The following is a 21,935-nucleotide window of genomic DNA, read 5'->3' as shown; positions in this document are numbered from 1 at the left end:
AATCCACTGCTCTGTTGTCTCCTCTGAGGCTGGGACTCTAAACAGTGCTCTGTGCTCATCTGTGCAGCCAAAGACAGAACAGTTAGCATGTTTTGCTCAAACTTTCGCAATGGCATTAGAACTAATACACCGTTGTCGCTTACGAAAACACAATAACGGCGCCGTGGGTGTAAATTTACAGATTAAGGGGTGGTAATATTATAATGAGATCCCTTTGCCACGTCACCAAGGGAGCGAAATCTGACGCGCTCATTTTCTCAGACACTTGCAGAAAAAGGCTTACCAAAACAAAGTTACTGGGTTAATCTTTTTCACATTTCCTTGGTTGGTAGATGCAACGGGGACCTGATTATAGCACTTAAAACCTGGAAAAGTCAGATTTTCATGATATGTCACCTTTAAGTGAAAAACTTTCTCTTCACCTCTTGTGTGTGAGTGTGTGTATGTGAGAGAGAGATTGTCTTACCTTAATACACTCCAGCACTGGTGCAGTATCTCGTAGTGTTTCTGAATGGATGGCCACATCTACACTGGAGAGAGCATGCTCTGCATCCTCCCGTCGTTCTGCTTCCAACTCCACCACCTCAGCCTCCTGGAAACACATATAAAACCTTCCATGAACATTTCAACTATACCACAGGTATGACGCAGGAATCACTGTCAGACTGAAAGTGACTAATGACCCGCGCGGCCTGTTCCTTTTCTTTCTCTGCAGCATCAGCCAGTCTCTCCAGGTCCCGCTCTCTGTTTTCCAGCCGGATAGCTGCCTCTTCCTGTAGTGTGGCCTCCAGCTTGGTTTTGTTATCCACTTTAGAGAAGTCCAGCTCTGCCACCTTCACCTGCGCCTCTTTAGTCTGTGAATGCACAAACAAACAACACACTGTCATTACACAAATCTGAAGCACTTGCTACATGTATACAACCATACATTACCCTACATATAATTGTAAATATTCTATATATTGTGCAGTACATACCATAATCTCTGGCAGGTTCTGTAGTGTGGTTTTAAGCTGGTCCGCAGGGGACAGTGTGTCTGGCAGGAACATAGCTCGGGACAGCAGCAGCAGAGATGTGGGGATGTGCAGATTGAGGTGAAGCTCCAACCACTGACATGATCAGAAGTGTGAAATACATGATGAGAAGACCTATTACTAGGAAGTAATCATTGTAGAGGAGAAAAGCATGTGTTACCTGTTTAAGCTGCTCTCTGAGTCTCTCCTCCGTCACACCCAGAGCTCTCATCCCTCTCACACGACATGCTGCCTGCAGCTCATTCACATTCAGACTGTCCACTCCTTCCTCTGCTATCAGCTGTCAATCACACACACACACACGCAAAGAAATCAGCTAGGAATCATCATTCTTAATAGGAATCATGAAATTTTAATTTAGAAAGTTGCTAATTGAAAAAGAAATTCATGAAACTCAGAAATTCAATTCATAGAAATTCATATAGAAATTAATGATAATTCTAATTTGCTCTGAATTCTTATACACTAAATATATAATGACATAAGACATTTTACATTTAACTACTTTTATGTTGTTGTTTTTTTTCTTTTCTTTTTTCTTTTTCTTTTTAAAGTTTAACAGCTGTGGTCACTATAAATTGATGTTGAATAAATAAAAGTATATACAATACCATTCGTCATTTTAATCAGCAAGGATGTATTAAATTGATCAAAAGTGACAGTAAAGACATTTATAATGCCACAAAAGGTTTCCATTTCAAATAAATGCTGTTCTTTAGAACTTTCTATTTTGAAAAAAATGTGGTCACAAAAATTAAGAAGCACAACTGTTTTCAATATCGATAATAAAAACTGTTTCTTGCGCCGCTAAACAGAATATTAGAGTGATTTCTGAAGGATCATGAGACACTGAAGACTGGAGTAATGACTGCTCAAAATTCAGCTTTGTCATCACAGTAATAAACAACATATATATTCATATATTAAATACATATAAAATATACACATTTTACTATATAACCTATACATATTTTACCATTTTAATATATAAGATTTTAAACAAAAATAAACACCGGTATTCGGTATGAACCGGTATACCGCCCAGCACAACATACTACTGTTATAAATAAGACAATGCAAAAAAAAATGTGACTCTTCTTAAAAACACAATCTCATTTGAGTAAAGACAGGTTCTAACCTTGTCGTCTGCACGGATGGCTCGGAGTTTCATGATGAGCTGAAAGCGCAAGAAATTGTTGGTGCCGATGGACTGCAGCTCCAGAAGCTTGCACAGAGCCACCAGCTGCGGCCGTGTCAGGTTATCTAAGGTCAGTTCATCTTCAAACAGCTTAGAGAAACGTATGATCTGCTCATTACTGGGTCTCTCTCCTGAGTCACGGATCTGAGAGAAGAGTAAGGGGAAGAGAGAGAAAGTTCTCATTCAAAAAAAGCTCTCATTCATGGTACTTATGAGATAGCATTCATAAGCATCACCACATGGGGGCAATACAGCGCTGTTTAGAATCACTTGGGAGAAGCAGTAGTGTTGTTTTTTCAGGACGAGTTCTGAGCAAGTGTGACTATGATCTACCTTCTGAAAGAAAGTGGAGAACTCCTCGGTCACGTTGCCTTTGGCTGCTTTGTTTCTTAGTGCAATCTCCTCGACTGTGTCCTGCAAGAACTTGGCCATCTCTAACTTCACTCTCAGCTCCTTCTTTAGTCTTTCCTCCTGCAGAGAGAGAGAGAGAGAGAGAGAGAGAGAGAGAGAGAGAGAGAGAGAGAGAGATGATACGAGGTCAAATAGGTTTGGTACAGGTATTGTATAAGTAGATGCATAAGAGGTGTACTAAGACAGAAATACAATTAAGGTCTTTACAGATTAAAACTCAAAAGGTCAGCGTACCTTTTTGGACTGTGTCTCAAAGGTGGAAGGCAACATGTTAGGGAAAAGTTTCAGTGCAACAGGAAGCAGAAACTCCATAAATGGAACGATGATAAAGACCAGAAAGGGCAGAAGCCGGAAGACATCTGCACACGTCCTCAGGAACTGCAATTAACATGACATAGGCAGTGATGTCAGCAGATTGCTGCTTTGGTGATGAAATGCAATTATTGATCAGTGGTGGAAATCTAATCTCTAGAACTAAAAATGAAGTACAACCCCTGAAATCCCTGTCGTGAAGTGCAAAGAACCGACTCTACAGAGTGATCTGCTCTGGCAGGACTACATAAGAGAATAAAATTAGAGCTCTAATCCAGCTGGGAGATGAAAAGAGTCAGAGTCAAGAGTTCTCTCTAAAACTTTTCCTATCTACTGTTTGGGTAAAGAACCTCATATCCTGTTCCTATTTCACCCCAAAATCAAAAGAAAGAAGCCTATTTTGCCTAAGAAGCTTTTGTTTAAAATTGATTTTCTACATTGCAACATTATTTTCATGAAAGTTAAGGACATTTAACATCATGTCCATCAATTTTAATTAGTGTAAAATTACTAGGATTTACAAAAAAAAATAGTTAAAAATATTAATGGTCCTAAAAATATTAATATTAATCCTAACTTCCAATTGTATTTATGTATTTATTTTTGTCAAACGTAACCTAGATGCTTTTATGTATGATTCACTCCTGTAAAGTAAAAAAAAAAAAATTTAAGTTAAAAAAGGACAGCTCTGAGACATCAGGTAAAATACAATAAAACAAATCAAAATAAAATAAATAAATACAACTTAAAAATGAAAAAACAGACATCTGTACAAAAAAGATAATTAAAATATAATAATAAATAAATAAAATTAAATAAAATAATTAGTTAAAATAAAAAAAAAAAACAAGAAAAAAAATAGATCTATAAATTGTGCAGACCTACAAACAAGTGATAGATAGATAGATAGATAGATAGATAGATAGATAGATAGTATAAGCAATAAAAAGTAAAAGCAATAATAGTGACACCATTAATGTTTACAATGATTGCTTGCAGCAAATGTTTGTAAAATGTTTGCCAGAAGACCAAAATTTAAGGGCGTGTTTCTATCTCTGTGGCTTCATATAACTGTCACCAGAGTAAAACCAAACATCACTCTTCTCAGTACTATTGCCATGATTGCGGAGAAATGATAGGAGTAATGTCGTGGATAATGTTGGGCATTAATATCCTAGCAACCCAAGGACGGACAGTTCATTCTGAGAGAGTGACAGAGTGAGCTGTGACACAAAGCCTGAGCAATTTCCAGTACGTACTGACTTAGAACGCAATGGAGACCTCCAACGGTTATAGATTATATGCGTCACTAAAGTGTCACTTTACAACAGGCTGAGTCATGCAACTGTCTGAGAATTTGAGGCTGGGAAGGTATTAGTACTGTGCTAACAGAGCCAATCATGTAATAAAACGTGTGATAGCTGCAATCTTCTGTGTGCTTGAAAACTCAAATGTAATACAGAAGAGCAGTAACCTTGTATTTACACTAACAAGTTTGGGGTCGGTATGATTTTGTAATGTTTTTAAAGTCTCTTATGCTCAGCAAGGCTGCATTTATTGGAAAAATACAATACATCTGTCATATAATGAAAAATTATTACGATTTAAGCTGAATTTTCAGCATCATTACCCCAGTCTTCAGTGTCACTTGATCTTTCAGAAATCATTCTAATATGCTGATTTGCTGCTCAATAAACATTTCTTACTATTAATGCTGAAAACATAGTTTATTTTTTTTAGGATTCTTTGATTAATAGAAAGCTAAAAAAAATCTGCATTTATTTGAAATAGAAATATTTTTTTAAATAGATTTTTAAAAATAAATAAATAATACAATTGTATAATATAAGTAAGCTTAAAACTTTTTAATGGTAGTTGATAACTTTGTGGATTTTGAAAGTACTTAAAAAAAGTGAGGTTTGTTGCTTTCTGTGGGGGGAAAAAACCATGGCCATGTTGCTGTGACTGATGGGTTGTTCTTCTGGGTGGTTTCTTACTGAACTAAGTCAAAATGCTTTGATGTAGGTCTGTTTTTTCACCATTTTATTGTCCGCCAGAAATTATAAGTTCAATCACTTAATAAAGGTAATATAAAGCTAATGCACTGGACCTCAATTAACCGCTCTCTTACTTCTGCCCTAAGGACAACATTTCTCAGCTGGACATCACTTTACAGGGTTCAGCCTGGGCTAGTGGCCAACTATGTGTCAATGTGAGCCATACTGATCTATCAATCATTAAACTACAAGAAGGAGATAGGAAAAGAAAAGAATAGGAAGACCATTGATTGAACATTGATTAAAGGAGTTAATGAGATAAAACTCCTTAACTTTTTGGCCATGTAATTTTCTTCTGATCTCAAAATTACAAAAGCAGAGCACTTCAAACTGTACTATCATAAGGATGTATTAGTGTATTAGTGTAGATGTCTGCAGACCTAGAAAATGATGCTTGTACTGAAATTTAAGTATTGAAATTTAAATTGCGATTATAGGATATGAATGAATGAGTGGGACTAAATGTATCCTAACTAAATGTAAATAGTATTTCATCTTAAATAAAAGAGTTGTTAAATTGGACTTAATGGACTTAAATTTTATCCTAAAGGCCTCAGGAATCCCATGTGAGCTAGTTAAAGTGTCTTGGGTCTCCCCTGGACTCCTGACTTACAGGGTAATCTCTAATGGCTGTTCCATGAAGACTCAGCATGGCACTCATTTAAATCATTACGCTACAGAAGAGATCCAGTCACACTTTACAGGACTAAGATTAAACTACGGAAGAATGCTAACCACCCACCCCAAATCCTACTATGCACGACTTAATTACATTACACTGGGTTAAATCCATAGGGCAATGACAGGCATAAGCAATGACAGGTCAACTGACAACCCCAGAGTGATACAATGACAATTTTCCTTGCATTTTCTATTAAACATTACTATACGTAAAGACCCAAGTTTCAACCCATTTATGTGTGTGTGGGGAAGTTTTATTGCAAATACTAACATTTCGTAAATCTACTTAGAGTATTGCAATAAAGGACAAAGGTGTCTGATGTCTACTTTATTATTACCAAATCTCAATGCAATCATGTTGTCATTGACTCTTTAAGGATAAGGTTATTAGGTGGTCTCAGCCTTGAGGGACGTTCACACTGACAACGATTTAACATATGACAAATTTGAGCAGAGTTCAACTTTTGTTTAAACGTTGGCAGTTCTAATCTGACTGGCAACTTTCAGGAGTCAGGGTACAGTTATTTATCATAAACTTATCAGAACAGAGGAATATTGATTGGGAAGGTTCAATCCTTTCAACTCAAGTCATCCAATGGCTATCCTTCAGACATTGCAGAACAGGGTTTTTCACAACTCCTGATGCCAAGTACCCCCATGAAACCAAAATAGTAAATAGTTAAAATTTTTAATGCAATTAATGCCATAACGTCTGTTTGTGCTCAATTTTGCCAAGGGAAATATTACCTATTAAAGCCCCAGCAGAACTGTTGTGCGTTTCCAAGAAACACAATTTCTGAATGAATCCGCATTTTGAATGAATCGGGTGAACCAATAATTCAATGGCCCATTCATAAAGAGAGCCATTTACTTCCCTTCTGAATGAATCAGCTGTTTGAACGAATCGAAATAATGAATGAACGATTCAATGACTTATTTATGAAGACATTTACTGCCATCTACTGGCAGTTTTAGTTTCTTATTTAGGGTATAATTTCATTAAAAATCATTTAATATTTTCATATTAATAAAAAAAATGAAAATAAAAAAAATTCCATATTACTAAAAAAACTAACTAAAGGGACGTTTCACACAAAAATGAAAAATGAAAAAAAAAAAAAAGATTTTTTTTTTCTAAAGCTACTTTTTGTAATGTCTATTTGATGCTTTTCTCATTTAACACAATAATGGCTGCACATTAGCTTTTGGGGGTGATTTTTCAGCCAAATTTGATGTGCGATTAATTTGCAATTAATTAGATTAATTAATCGCCACATTGACTACGTTTATATCGACATCAATAATCTGATTATTTACCTTATTCTAAATAAGACAATATTATTATTAAGGTGTTTACATGAGTTGCTTTTAGAATATTCCTTTCATGTTCCTGTTTTACATGTTATAGTACATAGTTCGATTAATGGTACACGTCATTACGTCCCCACGCGACACCATCCGATGTCCCATCTAGAATTTCACATATAAACATATAGTTCGTCTTCGTGATGATGCCATATACAGTTTTGGGTGTTTTATTTTTAATTTTATGAAAGCTTCAAGTGCAGTTAATTATTTGTATGTGCATACAGACGACGGCGGTGTTGAAGCTCTTTTATTTGCCATCAAACGGTTGACCACTGTCGTGTGTGTATCCTGTCGCAAAATGTGGCGAAAAGTCCTACACGATGCTAATAATGTGATTAAGGTGTGTACATGTCTATACTGCACTTCAATAATGCGACTAAAATAGGAATACTCCACATGTCTTAATTTGATTTGTGTTTACTTCGAGTATGACTTTAGCCGGATTAAGGTAATCAAAAATCTCAGTCTACATGGTAGATTCTTAATCGGAGTATAGTCTTAATCAAGTTAAAATCGGAATATTGTTGTCCATGTAAACGTACTGATTGTGTAAGATAAAAATTCACTTGACAGCCCTAGTGTTTACCTGTCTCCTCTCTCGGCGTGACAGAATGTGTCCATTCAGCACCCTCCAGAGCATCCGCACCGTAATAGTCGTATCCATCCATAGTAGGCGGAACCCGTGATAGTAATGCTTCACCTCATCAATCACACGTTGACGTATTGTCCGTCTCACAGGTTCGGCATCTACCGTCGGGCTGTACACCGGACCACCCTCCTCGAGCTTTTTATTCCGATCCTTCAGTGAACGTAAAGAACGCTCTACCTTCGAATCATCATGGAGACGGCCTGTAGTATGTACCCACCGGACTGGGGTGTTCTGTGGCCAGGCTAGCGTCCTGGGGTACGTGGAGTGGGTGTTGATAGGCAGGGCAGGGTCAGGTACTAAGATGGCACAGTACAGACGAGGTGACCTGGACAAGCGGCGCTGAAGTGCTGATGAATTGTCAAGGTACAGGACAGATGATGCATGAGGCCAGACACTGCCTCCAAGAACACCAGGACTGCAGAAAAACAGACGTCATGCATCAGCCTAAACAATCTTTAAATAAAGATCCAATTTGAAACAATAAAAAAAAAAATGACAGCGTTTTTGAAGCAAGTCTCTTATGCTCACCAAGGCTGCATCAATTTGATCAAAAATACAGTAAAACAGTAGTATTGTGAAATATTATTACAATTTAATATAATTGTTTTCTATTGTAATATATTATAAAATGTAATTTATTCTTTTATCATTTTCAGCAGCCATTAATACTCCAGTCAGAAATCATTCTAATATGCTGATTTGATGATCAGGTAACATTTCTTATTATTATCAATGTTGAAAACAGTTGTGATGATAGTAAAAAAACATTTTATATAGTTAATACTACAATTCAAAGTTAACTTTGGATGGTAGTATTAACTACCACAGTATGGATGAATTGCACTTTTCTCCAAATAGATTCGGATATAAATGAGAATCATGTCACTGACCCAGATACAATTTAATTTTCAATTCCATTTACCTGCTTGTGGCTAACCGCAGTGCAGTGCAGTTAAAGCATGTGCTTTCTGATAACTTTCCTGAAAGAGATTCAGAGTAAAGAAAATATAACATTAGATAACACACAGCACACTTATGAGACCACCATGAAGAAGGATGGACCAACAGAGTAATGCAATATAACTGTGCATCTTATCTGTGCATGATAAAAAAACCCAGATGATATGATATAACATAAAGGGTCATGGAGAGTGCTACAGGCTTGAGGCCAGCACGGGATCACGGAAAAGGACAGAGAAAATACTTGATCCCATGCATACACAGACAGGGAAAAATATCACCACTGCCAAGTGAAAGGACACACAAATGAAGGTGTGTAAGGTCCCATATATATTAGACTATATCAGAAACTAAGCAATGGAGGCACTTATGCATATGGAGGAGTCCAAAACACTTTCAACTTTTCACAAACAAACCTTAATTCTGGGCTTTTCTAGCCTTTTGATGCCAAGAAAGAATCCTTCAGTTCAATTTATTCCATAATTTTTTCATATTCAAGACAATTTTATAAAGAGAACAGAATTACATAATTGTTTCCCAAATTAAATAATTAGCTTTTCTGTTATTATTGGAATAAAGCAAATTTATTGTTTTCTGGAAAATATTTTTAAAAAAGTTCTATAAAGTTAATGGTGTATCTAATATCTATAAACACATTTTGTTCACAAAACTATGCTTTTTTTCTCACTGTCTCACAAAAACTAGAACTTTAGACAGACTTTAAAACAACTGCAACAAATCACAGGTTAATCAGTGTTTTGAAAGTAGAATTAAATAGTAATATAATATTAGCAAATTTGGTAAATGTGAAAGTTAAAAAAAAAATAAAATAAAAAAGTAATGAGTACATGATAACAGAAGTTTAATTTTGGGTGACCCTATCCCTTTAAGAGCACGTTAACTTTGACAGTCCTAAAAATACATTTTCTAAAAGCTTTTTCTCTCTCTCCAATTTTTGCAAACCCCCTAAAAATCCCTGACTTAATTAATACCTAAATAACACAATAACCTTTTTACATGGAGTGGTGTTAGGAAGCAATATGCTTACGCACTGTCATCTAATGCTGTTATGCCATGGAATGTGCAGCCACAAAATACATTAAATACAAATACAGTTGAAACTGTACCTGCCTACATGCTTAAACAAATGCTTGAATATGACTCATTCTTTTATCCACCTAGTCAAAGTATTTTGTCATGTCCATTGCACACTGGCACATAATGAACCTGACTGCGTGCTATTTACTTGTTTGTGTGTGTGTGTGTGTGTGTGTGTGTGTGTGTGTGCGTGTGGATCGGTTATGAAACAACCTCCATACAGGTTACATCAGGAAACAGACCTCACACAAAAACGCTGCAACTGATGCAGTGAAGAGTTTACATAGCTCACATTTTTTTACACGGATGGATGAAACACATTAGCATTCCTGGTGGATATTCCCCCTCTCAGGCATATGACTAATTACAAGTACTGCTTATGTTAAACTACAGTACAGTTAAATAAGACACCCATTGCAGCTGTCTGTCAGATGTTCAAGCATAGTATTTCCCTGGTAATGACCATCACAAGCACTCTGCATGTCTGAGGCGACAAACTCAGATACACAAGGATGGCCGAGTACATTTCAATAATGTCTAACTAGGGCTGCACGATAAATCGAAATGGAATCGAGATCGCGATTCGACAGAAGCTGCGATTGTCATGCGTACCTTTCAGTGAAGCACTGTTCTGTGATCAGCAGTAAATCTCCATCCAAAGGCCAGAGGGCGCTCTCGCGCTTAAACTCCAAATACGCCTCGCAGAAGAAACCCAGAAAATGCCTATTGCTGCAGCTGAATAAACAGAAGATTTAACTGCTTTTATTGATTCAACGTGACTAATAAACACACGACTACGGCAATATACGGTTTATCTGAGTTCTTCTTATAATTTTCATTAAAATAAAGTATATTTATAATGCAATGCCTTTATCACTGCTTAAATACTATGAAATATGTTGCGTGCCTTATTCTGTGTAAGAAGCCACATCATCTCACAGAAGGATTTATTTCAAACACTCGACTGACATTATGAAGAGAGTTTGGAGTAAAAATATGTTATTAAATGTGGTATTTTCACATGCTTTCAGATGGAGCAGCATTTACTTCACAGAGCCGTAGTTCACTGAGAAGCTATGCAAACAGCTGTCATTATCGCGAACGATTTCTTCGATTTCATAATCGCGCAATAAAATCGTCTGCGATTTTTTTGCGTAATTTGTCAGTGAACTACGGCTATGTGTAGTAAATTCTGCTCCATCTGAAAGCACGTGATGATGATTTACTGCTGATTACAGAACCGGCATTACTATCAAAATGTGCATGACAATCGCATTCGATTAATCGTGCAGCCCTATGTCTAACTCATGGTAACGTTAGCTACAGCTCTTCAGGAGCAAGAACAGGGTAAATATCCCAGTACCAGGAAACCACCAGACTTGAAGTGAATCGCCTGTTGAAATGGATCACTTGAAACCAATAACATATCTTCTGACTTTTGGTATTTATTTTCTGCACTGATCTTGGGTTAGTATCTACATAATTGTTTTTAAAACTTAAAAATTGTTTTGTAAAAATGTGCTAAACACAGGGTTGAACATGCTAAATTTTCTGTTAACAGATAATCAAATAGTGTAATCAAATTCATTTTTACACCAGTTCCTTTTCAACAAATAACCCACTGTAAACCAGATTTCTGCTTGTTCCAACAGGACAATCAAAAGGTGAATTATGTCATTTTTTTTAAATCATAAAACATTTTATCCTGTCCCAGTTTAAAAAGCAGAGACAACATTTTACAAAGCCCTTGATTTTTTGAGTTTCTGAATCAGGGCCTTTTCTAGGCATAGGCAAACTAGGCAGTTACTTAGGGCACCTCAAATTAAAGGGGGTGCCAATGAGCATCCCAATCCTATGTTAACGTAATGACACTGCATTTTAGCAACAAAAAGAAGGGGTTAAGTACATTTAAGCAGCTGAATATTAGCATTAGAATGTTTTTCAATTTGAACAGTTTAACCGTTATTTAGTGTATATTTAAATAATATATTTTTTAAAATGAATGATGGCATCATCAAAATAATAAAAGTGTTTGATAAGCTACCATAACCAAATTTTTAACCAATTTAAATAATCATGTCATTATCCTAAGCAAAATCATACAACACCAATAGGGATTTTGCCTATAGGGCGCCAAAATAGTCTGAAATGGCCCCATTCCGAACAGTTGTCCGACACGTGTCGCGCCAGGTTTGATTTCTAGGATGCAAAATAGCAGTACTTCTTGCGTGTCTCAAATTGTGATGTGTTAAGTTTAAAGCAGAAGTGAAAATTAGATTTGAAAGATCTCTTTAAGTAGGAAAAGTAAAGGAGTGGACTATAAATGCAGGATGTCCTTCTACTTACTGTAAATGTAACTTCAGGAAACTCCCTTATCTAGAGTAAGCCAGTAAAGCTATTCTCACCCATTCTGACTGTATCCCACACATGTACGTAAGCACACAGTTTCCTTTTCCCTGAAATACAGCAATCCATCAAAGCTGACTTTCTCCTGAACCATTTCCTTCTCCAGTACACCATGCAATCTCTGGATTACATATACTTACGGTCTCGTGATTCTCTGATTTATCCACTCAGAGACAATTGGACGAGGCCAGACTCCATAATTAATCCATTCTCATCCCACTTCCCTTCAGTACTATGGTTTAGGACCTTTGCTCCAATGCCCAGGTGAAGCCTAATCTGGGTAGTGCTTGCCATGTTTGCTTCACATGTAAGACCCTTGGCCCAGTGCAGTCTAATCCTATTGATGCCAGGATGTTCGTATGGAAGGATAAATGCTTTCTACTTTCGCTCTCTATATTTAGCTCTATAGGATGTCTGGCCTCGCATCTCGAGCTCAGTCTACAGCTGGCAGATGGCCCGAGATCTCTATCCTCTTGTACATCTCCTTGTGTTTGCATATAGAATACAAAGCTCTCTGAACAGAAGAGAACAGGATGCACTCTTCAAAATAAAGGTTCCAAAAGGGGGATTTTATGGCAAATGCCATAGAAGCATTTTGAGTTCCCTAAAAAAACTTTCAGGGAACATTTCTTAAAATAATATTTTTTTTTTCTTTAAGTGAAAATATTCTAATAATCTAAAGAAACTTTTTCCACTGTAAAGAACCGTCTGTGCAATGGAAAGGTTTTATGGATGTCAAAAGTTATTCATGGAACCATAGAGGCCAATAAAGAACCTTTATTTTTTAAGAATGTAGAATTTGTATATGTATAAATGTATAGATATAAATGTATAAAATGTATACATTTAAAATAAGCACAGCCTGCATATAATGATGACATGTTAAAAGAACCTGAACTTTCATGGGTGTTGTCTAAGTTCCTTGAAGGGGTGAGGAAAAAACTAACACAACTTTGTGGTCACAAATCTTTTCTGTTTTAGGATGCAATGTAAAGTACTCAACTGCACCAGATTCAGGGTGTGTCTAGGAGAGAAATGAACAAAGAGTGATCATATGAGGGTGGACCCATAAAATGCTCCACATGCTGCTTCAGATGTCTTCTATGTAACTAATTGTTTAATCTAATGCTTGGGAGTAGGTGGTTTTAAGGTACAGGATGTACTGTAGTTTTGACAAAGTTAAAATACTTTCTACTAATGTGCAGAGTCAACTACAAGCAAGCAATTCATAGACTGACTTTCCTAAACACTGCAATGCTTTCGCAACATCGCTCTGTTTGTTAAAGCAATTCAAACAAGACGTTCAATAATATAATCCATCATTACAATTCTCAATCATTGCTGTAAGTGCCATGTGACTTGGAGCCACAGGAAAATTACATTTTTACATGCTGACTGGCTGAAGAACACACTACAGGCCTAAACCCTTTACTAGAGATGCCAAAAGGCAGTAGACAGGGAAAAAAAACATACAACTTTAATACAATGATACTTAATTGTAACTACGCACTTTGACCCCTTTGGTCTGGCATGTCAACTTCTGGCAAAATATGTTACAGTGGGCAAAAAAAAAAAGTTAATGCAAGGCTCATGGGGCTGTCTATTCCTTATGAAACCTTCTCACCAATAGTGTCTGACTCTGTCAGCATTCAGGCAGCAGTTTTGTGTGACAGTCTTATCAGAGGTAGCAGTCCCTCTGAGAGTGAGATAACACAGCCGGAGTGAAACTAAGTCTACTAAGTCCCACAGATGTACCTCATTTATGCAAACAAGGTCAAGACTTAGCTTTGATCATCTGATTCCCTGATCTCCATATATAATATGACCGTCAACTCCAATCAAAATATACACAGAAAAACCTTTTGGCTTCATCACAAATGTTCAACAGGTGCCATTTGTCTTTAAAGAAAACAACAGAACCACACAAACTCTGACTGCTATTGGCAGGACACATCAGGTGTCCTTCTCTCTCATGTTGGTTGCCTGTGCCAAGTCACAGTCTGTACTGGTACATTTAACCAGCTTGGTAGAAGCCTGTGGATTGAGCTAGTGTCCTGATAAGAAAACCCCATCTCTGGCAAGTGACAATGTAGGTTAAGACTTTCTGTCTCATTAAACTCTTCTTTGAATATTTTGTGCATGTAGTGTCAATGTCAACAGCCCAACTATTCGGTCATCTGAATAATCATTTAGTTTGTTAATAGTCAGTGTTGTCATGCTTACTGGTAATCCAAAGACTGAATGTTATGAAAGCTATTCATGGTAGCATTTGTTTACCTAACAATGCATATTCTGATCGGACCTCTAATTTATAGTCTGTCAAGCAGAGCTGCGGTTAATCATTTGCCAGACCACACCGCTTCAGACTAGCTACAAGAAAGAAAGTCCACACATGGGAGTTACTGGGGTTTCTCAGGAAGCACTTCAAGTATATTTCGAAATTAATTAGAGATTGTGGCAGCAATGTTGTGGTTGAGAAAGTAGGCAAATGGTTTATTTTATTTAGACAAGTTATAAGGCCATAGCCGCTTGCTACGGCTGAAAGGTCCAGATATTTGTGGTTTTTATTACCATTTACTTGTGCTGTGTAATTTCCTTTATTTACTTAAAGAAAACTGTGAACAATTTATGACTGAACTGTTTTTCAATTAAGTATTACTTAAATGTATTAAGTTATCATGGTTTTGATAAGCTCTGAATTGTAATTTTCAATTAATGTAAATATTAATATTGGTTAGATTAATATATGGCATATGTCTAATTAGGGAAATTAAAACAAAAATGGCAGATAAAAATAATGGAAACTTTACAACTCAGTCCATATGAGTGATGGATCATGAATCCTGCTAAACCGCAAATGTTGCAGTTTGGTTCAATCGCATTAAAAAAATCAGATATTATCCTTAGTATTCACTTAGAGTGTTTCTGTCTCTGAAGAAAGAAAATTGCATGGTGTGCTCAAGGCAAAAGCACACAAGAAACTATGAGGTTTGTTCATTAATGAACGATAGGTTTTTAACCAAATTTATTTCTCAAGGACTGACTTATGTTTTTACAACAATGTGCTACATGTTTCTTTTCCCCTCATTTTTTCCAATTGACGGAAATCCGTCGTAGCAATGGAAACTCATCCCTGAGTAGTATTATGTAGGCTACATCACACTGCACCACAGTAATATATTTCTGATCATTTCATTAAGCTAACCCGAACTTATATTTTGATACACGTTATCGTGCTTTTCTAAGACAGGTCAATAATAAGGAACGACAGACGGCTGATGAGCCTGTCCTCAGATAACCTCCAGTACACACAAGTCTATGAGCTTCTGTTCTCCAGCAGCCTGAGCAAAACATGACGCACTAAAACGATACACAGACGCATTACTCATAGATTATGACTATATAAAACATAAAAATGACACGTGCGTCAATTTTCAAACATTAAAAGACATTTGTTTTCGATTTGAGTCGATCGCATTGACGTTCCAGACAGCAACGTCTGTCTGGCTACACCTGCTATTAACATAGCCTACTGCTGTTCGTTCCTGGAATTCAGCTTAAAAGAAGCGCTCCATAATTAAACGAAACGCAAACGTTTCTTCAAAAGTGTGGAAACGACTCGCGTGTTGACCATAACAATGAGCTGAGAGACCGACCAGCGGTCAACAACAGATACAGCACTATTATTTTCCAGAACGGACATAACTTACAGTAACAGAGCGTGATGACACAAAAGCACAAGCACGTGTGACACACTAACGCGCAGTTACAGTGAGCCTCCATTATCATCTGTACAGTGTACTGGACGCATCCCTCATTTAGCACATGAAAACGTTTAAGTCGGATGGTTCTCGGTTATTATGACTGATTCCGTCTGTGAGGCTGTACAGTTAGCTTGTTAGCTAATCATTTAAGCCTCTCATTTCACCAGTCGTTTAATAATCTTGCAGGCCAGGTTTGCGAGCTAAGTGGCTAGGTCGTGAACTCCACGATTTACACGACTGTAGTGTCTGGAGGGACTCTTTTCACAAGACATTTAAAGTATACATGACAGGTCTGAACATGTCCGGTTTGAATAACACCGTAAACGAATCAAGGGAATATTAAAGTCCCAAGGCCTAGTCGGTTTTGCTGTATAAATAAAACTTGTCACAGTATGTACGTTATATCAGTACAATGTGCCGCATTTTGACAGTTCATAAGGCTCGCTGTTCGTTTCAATAGCTACACAAAGGCAGAGGGAATTACGATATTAACCATTCAAATCGTATTACTAATCACATACTAATCTATCTCCTGTAATTAACAAAGAATAGTATTACCTTTTCTGAATTCGTTCTTTAATGACCTAGATGTTTTCAGTAAAGGAGTCCGAGATCTGGTGAGCAAAATCGATGCCATTCTGTTCCCGTCTGTGTGGATGAAAAGGCGTCAAGCGTTTATGTAAGATTTACAGTAAGGCTGAGTGGACGTAAAGAGGTAACACACTGACGGGTTTATGAGCTATCCACAGAAGTCATAGTCCCGAGCTCTTGGCTCATGCCCTTGTACCCTCCTCAGTGATTCAAGCGATGAGTTTGCAAGCGTTCGGCATTTGCTTCCGTCTTCCTGTGGGTTGAGCTCAGCCGCCAGGGGGCGTGGTGCAGTGGCTGCCTGTGAAGGTGTCAGGACTGACCGAGAAGAAACGATGAAGCGCAATCAAATGAAACTCTTGAAAATCTTGAAACTCTAAATGAGTTGACAAACAGTGCATGATTAGCGTTCTGATGTCCGAAAAAAGCTAGGCATGGTGTAATCCTAAATCCTAAATGTTACTGGCAATGATGATGTGTGCACAAGCAACTGACACTTGTTTTAAGTATGTAATAATACTAAAACAGATTTTTTTTTAACAAAATTGTCTGCTAAATATTCTTCTAGAAACGGAAATGAAATGGGTATAAACTGCTTTTGAAACATTTTAATGGTTTGTGAACCCTGGCCAATGAGGCGCCACTGTTGCCAGATCTCCATATAAAAGCAAATTGGTATGATATAATATGCTCAAAAATACGTGACTTGTCTCACTAAAATGTCTAAATAAGCGAACTTAGTTTAATTTTTTCCCCAGGGGGATAACTGCGTCATTCATTTGTCTATTTATTGTAGCATGATGTACATAAAACATGCCATTTGCTGCAATTGTATTGTGCTGTTTTAAAACAATGTAATGTTTCACATACAACTTACCATCTAAATAAATGAATACATCTTTGTTCATATACATCAATTGTACATTAATATTTTGGAAATAAGACCAAAAAACGCAACCAATGTCTGTAAGCGCCTTAATAAATCAACAAACCAAAAGACGTTTGTAACAAGCGGACATGGCAACACAGTCTGGCGCGCTTATTTTCTGGTTGCCAGACACTCTTGCTTGAGTGAAAATTGACTACACGCTAAAAGCATATTAACTGGAAAAATTAAAAATATATATTTAAAAAGAAAATTACACATTTCAGTATTGGTTTATGTTTAACCAAAAATTGCAACAAATTAATTCCAAAATGTTGTCGTTATTTTTATACAATAACGTAAAACTCAGCATTCGCCACATGTTCTGTGTGCAACTGGCAACAAGATAACCCCGCCCTCTTGCAGCTGACGTCACATGGTGAGAATTGCCCTCCTCTGCTCGATTCCTCGAGCAGTGATCTGTATCGCTTTGCCATTTTTCGAAATAAAAACAAAAACAGATGATCTCAGAATCTCATGGCTTCATCTTAAACAACGAACTTGCGATGAAGTTTGGAGTGCGCCACGGATAAGTGAAGATGTTCGACGGAGACTCAGCCGCGAAGACAGTGATATTTGAAAAGGCCGGTTGAATTGTGCCGTCGCGTGTCAGCCAATCGGATGTGAGTATTTTTGGCGCTGATTGGGATGAGAGAGTTTCCCGCAAGCTTCTCGATACACGTCGGGAGTAATGGAGATGCTGTAAACAGGTTTATTTTCCCACAGGAATAAATCGTGGCACGTCATAATTACGGGGATTGCTGTCTATTACACGCCGGGGTGGGATGTTAGAGGTTTTCTTTCACGGATAAACGAGTCGTTTTGTAATAACAATAGCTCGATAACTGCCTCTTGTTTAGGACCGAACGGACATTTACATTTGAGCAGTCACTGTTTTACATAAAGCTTTGCTTAGGTTATGTTTTTATTCACTTTTTAGATATGATTCATTTATTGCCCTTGTGCATGTTACAAATCAAAAGCGGTACGTTTTTTTTCTTTATTTCGTTGATAGAAAGCTCGCAGTGCTTATTTTGTATCGAATGGCTTGGTTTGCATCAGTGGGTTTCGTTTCAGGATTCATTTGAGGAGGTTTGTGCATTGAACTGAATCAAAGCGGCTGGCCACCCTCTCGCGCACTGCGAATCCTCCACGGAAGCCATTTTAATGTGGGACCAAACCATTCCAGTTCTCAAACTCTATCCTTGCCATAATCCACTCAGTTCTTTCACATAACCACAGTGTCCCACACGAACTGTAACTGCTGGTTATTTGTGGCTATTTAGGACCTGCAGCTTGCAGTAGTCGCCACAGGTGCAGTGGTTAGAACAATTAATTCGGATTTTCGATAAACGTCGGTTATGTTTGTTCTCGTAATCTTTTTACGTTTTGTATTTTTAAAATGTACCTGTTAAAAAAAAAATATATATATATATATATGCTGCATCATTATTATTTATTTATTTTTGAACATTTAGTGGGCCTAGGATTTTAAGGTGTGGTCCATAATGTAGTTGTGTTTGCATATTTTTATTTTAAAGCAAAGGTTGTCATCTTTTTCTAACCCAGAGGCCCCCTAATATAAACAATGTACTGTATGTTTTAATTCATAATAATCACACAGCTGTATGGACTGACCAGACCATATTTTGAGTATATGTGTGTGCATATAAATGTATGTGTGTGTGTGTGTGTATGTATCACACATTAGTCATCATTTGAAGTGGATTCAAAAAGTTTTTGTTTTAGGACAACTTTGAGGTTTTGATCCACTTCAAATGTTGACTATAACTGATTTATTTTAGTTTACATGTGCATACTTTTTTTAATTAATTTGTCCTTTTTTTATATATAGTTGAGGATTGATTGTAAATGTTTCATTTTGTAAACCTCTATTGTTTTTGTCTTTTTCAGGCCCCTGGTTAGTTATGACAGATAGTAAGGGGACATCACTGCCTGCAATGCCAGAACCCAGGAGTCCTACCACCATGAAACAGCCCTCTGATTCACCTGGTGGACGTAAGGGTCGGGGTGATGGGAGCACTGACCCTACTATGCTCATGGATAAAGCCGCTACCCAGATGGCAGCTACACCTCAAGAAAGTGTTTTGCAGATGATTGGCAGTCATGGTCATAACCACACCCATGAGCGGCTAAAGGACCTGACTTCCCGTTTGTTAAATGGCGATCAAGACAAAATTCCAAAGCTCTGTGCTGCCACAGCTGCACAGCCTCTTCTCAAAGGGGTGGAGCCTGTTCTTCAGCATGCCAGCCCTCCGAGGAAGTCCAGTGTTTCTCCTGAACTCACTTTTAAAATAACCAAATGTGTGGTAAATCTAGGTGGGAAGACAAACCGATTCGGGGCAGATTATGCAGAGGAGGGAACAGAGGAGACAAATGCACCTTTGAGACTTTCAGAAGGTTTTCTTGCCTCTCCAACTGCCATGAGAGAAAGACGAAAGAAGAAAGGGGGGCTTGTAAGGAAGAGAACTCCACCAAATCGCAGAGAGTCAATTTTAACCCCTATTGAGAGTTCTGATCAATCCCTTCTACTGCAACCCACCATAAATTCTAATGACCACACCACTGAACCATGTGTTCTCCCCACTGAGTCTGATGAGCAGACTGATGGCGAGATACCTGCTAGTGTAACTGCCATCCCAACCCAGGTATGGCTTATTGGCACTTAATGGCTCTTCGACTGTCTTTAATGCAAAATAAGTTGTTTATCATAAGGAAAATATGTTTACCACTTGTGGAGGGATTCTCTTTTTTTTTTATGGGTCTTACAGTTCTTCATTTCTGTCTTGTAGGGGCCTGTGTCTGACTGCGAAGTGAATGATGTCGCACAGGGTGTGGATGATGTGGAATTGAGTGGTACAGAGACACAACCCCGTGTGCAGTTCTCAGTGGGGGATGTTATCTGGGCCAAAGTGTCTGGATACCCTTGGTGGCCATGCATGATCACTACAGACCCGGAGATTAACATGCACTTTAAGTCAAAAGGTAAGGTGTGCTAGATCAGTTGACGTATTGTTCTTTAAGCACTTCCCATTACCATATTGTCAACCAACAGATTTTCATCATTACTGTCTTGCTCAATTTTTAACAGTTTGTGGCAGTGCATACTAGTATGAAGTAACATTAGCTGCACCTTTTTATAATGATCCATATTTATAGACATGGAAAAGCAAAGAATATCAGATAACTCGATCAGTAACATTAGGAAAATTCTAACTGCAAACTGATAGATATAAAAAAAACAATGAGTCTGATGTGGATAGTAATACTGCGAGAAAGCAGTATTAAAAAAGCTTTTAATTGAGTTTTAAAAGTTGCAAAGGCTACTTAAGAGTGAGATCAGGAGTTTAGATGCCATGGCACTGCATGTTTTGCCACCCATGGAGGAAAGTCAGAATCTAGGGGATATCAAGGAAACAGCTGAAGTAGCTCAGAGACTCAAGGAGCAAGGTCATTAAGGGATTTAATAATTAAAAGAAGTGCTTTGTAGTAAATAAGAGATGAAACGGATGGCCATTGCAATTTAAACAGGATTGGGGGGGTCGATTGCGATGGTTTTGGTGAGTAGGCCGTAACCAAGCTGTGAAGTTATGAAAGCATGTACCAGTGATTCAGTATCTTTTGGACTAAGAATTGAGCAAAGATGTGCAGTTTTCACAGAGTTAAAAGAATGCTGCCTTGACCAGGTAGTTGAAATGGACTGAAATTATGGGCTGACAGCATCAGTGTAGTAATGTGAACAGAATGCATTTAAATATTGAAAAGAAGAGCAGAAGAAGGGCCGAAAACAGATCCCTGACAGGGTTTCCACGGGTCTTAAAAAAAGTCTTAAATTGTACAAGAAAGTCTTGATTATGATTTCAAGAGGTCTTAAATTTGGGGACAGAAAGACCAGAATTGCGATATGGCTGAATGTGACGATTAAACTTCAAAAGTCCGGTGCTGCACTGCTTTGTGTACTGCAGCTACCGGGAAAATAGTTATATTTCTTTTTGTTTCTTCTGGACTCCTTTTTAATGGTTAAATTAAATTGTATTAATCAAAAAGCATGTCTAACTAATTAAAATCATGAAACTTAAACAATTTAACATCAATTTATTAAAAGTTTAACAAAAATTACATGTTTAGGGCCCTGTGAAATGTTTTATTTTTACCAACCTTATGATTTATTGTTACCAAATTCTGTTTTAGCATGTCTACTTATTTGAAAGCATAAAAACAAGTTTAATTTATTCTTACAATAGCCTTATGATTTTTTGCACAGAAATTCTTTGTGTATTTACATATTTTAGGGCATAAAACATAAATTTAATCTATCTTTTAAGTAATGAAAATTAAAATGGTATTTTTTGGAAAATAAAGGTCATTTAATATTACAATTAAAACATTGAAGAAATATTGTATGATTATTCCTTAAAAATAAGGTTTTAATAATTTTAGTAGTAGTAGTAGCAGCCTATTAC

General features: G+C 37.2%; 2 protein-coding genes across 13 annotated transcripts in view; one reads left to right on the top strand and one right to left on the bottom strand.

The window, feature by feature from the left end:
• Positions 1 to 16,791, bottom strand: part of letm1 (leucine zipper-EF-hand containing transmembrane protein 1) — a 24,798-nt gene extending 8,007 nt beyond the window's left edge. For 5 of the 7 annotated variants that reach the window (XM_016457828.1, XM_016457830.1, XM_016457831.1 and 2 more), the window contains exons 1-10: positions 16,497 to 16,791; positions 8,633 to 8,690; positions 7,648 to 8,128; positions 2,878 to 3,021; positions 2,566 to 2,703; positions 2,173 to 2,376; positions 1,195 to 1,314; positions 978 to 1,109; positions 684 to 854; positions 467 to 592 (exon numbers count right to left, since the gene is read on the bottom strand). In XM_016457828.1, coding sequence (XP_016313314.1) covers positions 467 to 592; positions 684 to 854; positions 978 to 1,109; positions 1,195 to 1,314; positions 2,173 to 2,376; positions 2,566 to 2,703; positions 2,878 to 3,021; positions 7,648 to 8,128; positions 8,633 to 8,690; positions 16,497 to 16,575 — 1,653 coding nt within the window. In that variant the 5' untranslated portion in view covers positions 16,576 to 16,791. The remainder of the gene's footprint in view (positions 1 to 466; positions 593 to 683; positions 855 to 977; positions 1,110 to 1,194; positions 1,315 to 2,172; positions 2,377 to 2,565; positions 2,704 to 2,877; positions 3,022 to 7,647; positions 8,129 to 8,632; positions 8,691 to 16,496) is intronic. The other 2 variants (XM_016457826.1, XM_016457833.1) reach the window with 1 other exon arrangement.
• Positions 16,792 to 17,855: 1,064 nt separating this feature from the next.
• Positions 17,856 to 21,935, top strand: part of nsd2 (nuclear receptor binding SET domain protein 2) — a 24,503-nt gene continuing 20,423 nt past the window's right edge. For 5 of the 6 annotated variants that reach the window (XM_016457901.1, XM_016457897.1, XM_016457898.1 and 2 more), the window contains exons 1-3: positions 17,856 to 18,074; positions 19,366 to 20,120; positions 20,265 to 20,457. In XM_016457901.1, the coding sequence (XP_016313387.1) occupies positions 19,380 to 20,120; positions 20,265 to 20,457 (934 nt within the window). In that variant the 5' untranslated portion in view covers positions 17,856 to 18,074; positions 19,366 to 19,379. Of the gene's footprint in view, positions 18,075 to 18,097; positions 18,162 to 19,365; positions 20,121 to 20,264; positions 20,458 to 21,935 lie in introns of those variants that run through there. The other variant, XM_016457896.1, reaches the window with a different exon arrangement.

The sequence above is a fragment of the Sinocyclocheilus anshuiensis genome, unplaced genomic scaffold, assembly GCF_001515605.1.
Source record: "Sinocyclocheilus anshuiensis isolate Anshui unplaced genomic scaffold, SAMN03320099.WGS_v1.1 scaffold63, whole genome shotgun sequence".
Classification (NCBI taxonomy): domain Eukaryota; kingdom Metazoa; phylum Chordata; class Actinopteri; order Cypriniformes; family Cyprinidae; genus Sinocyclocheilus; species Sinocyclocheilus anshuiensis.
Note: the sequence above shows the minus strand (reverse complement) of the source record. Positions and strands in the feature narration are given on the sequence as shown.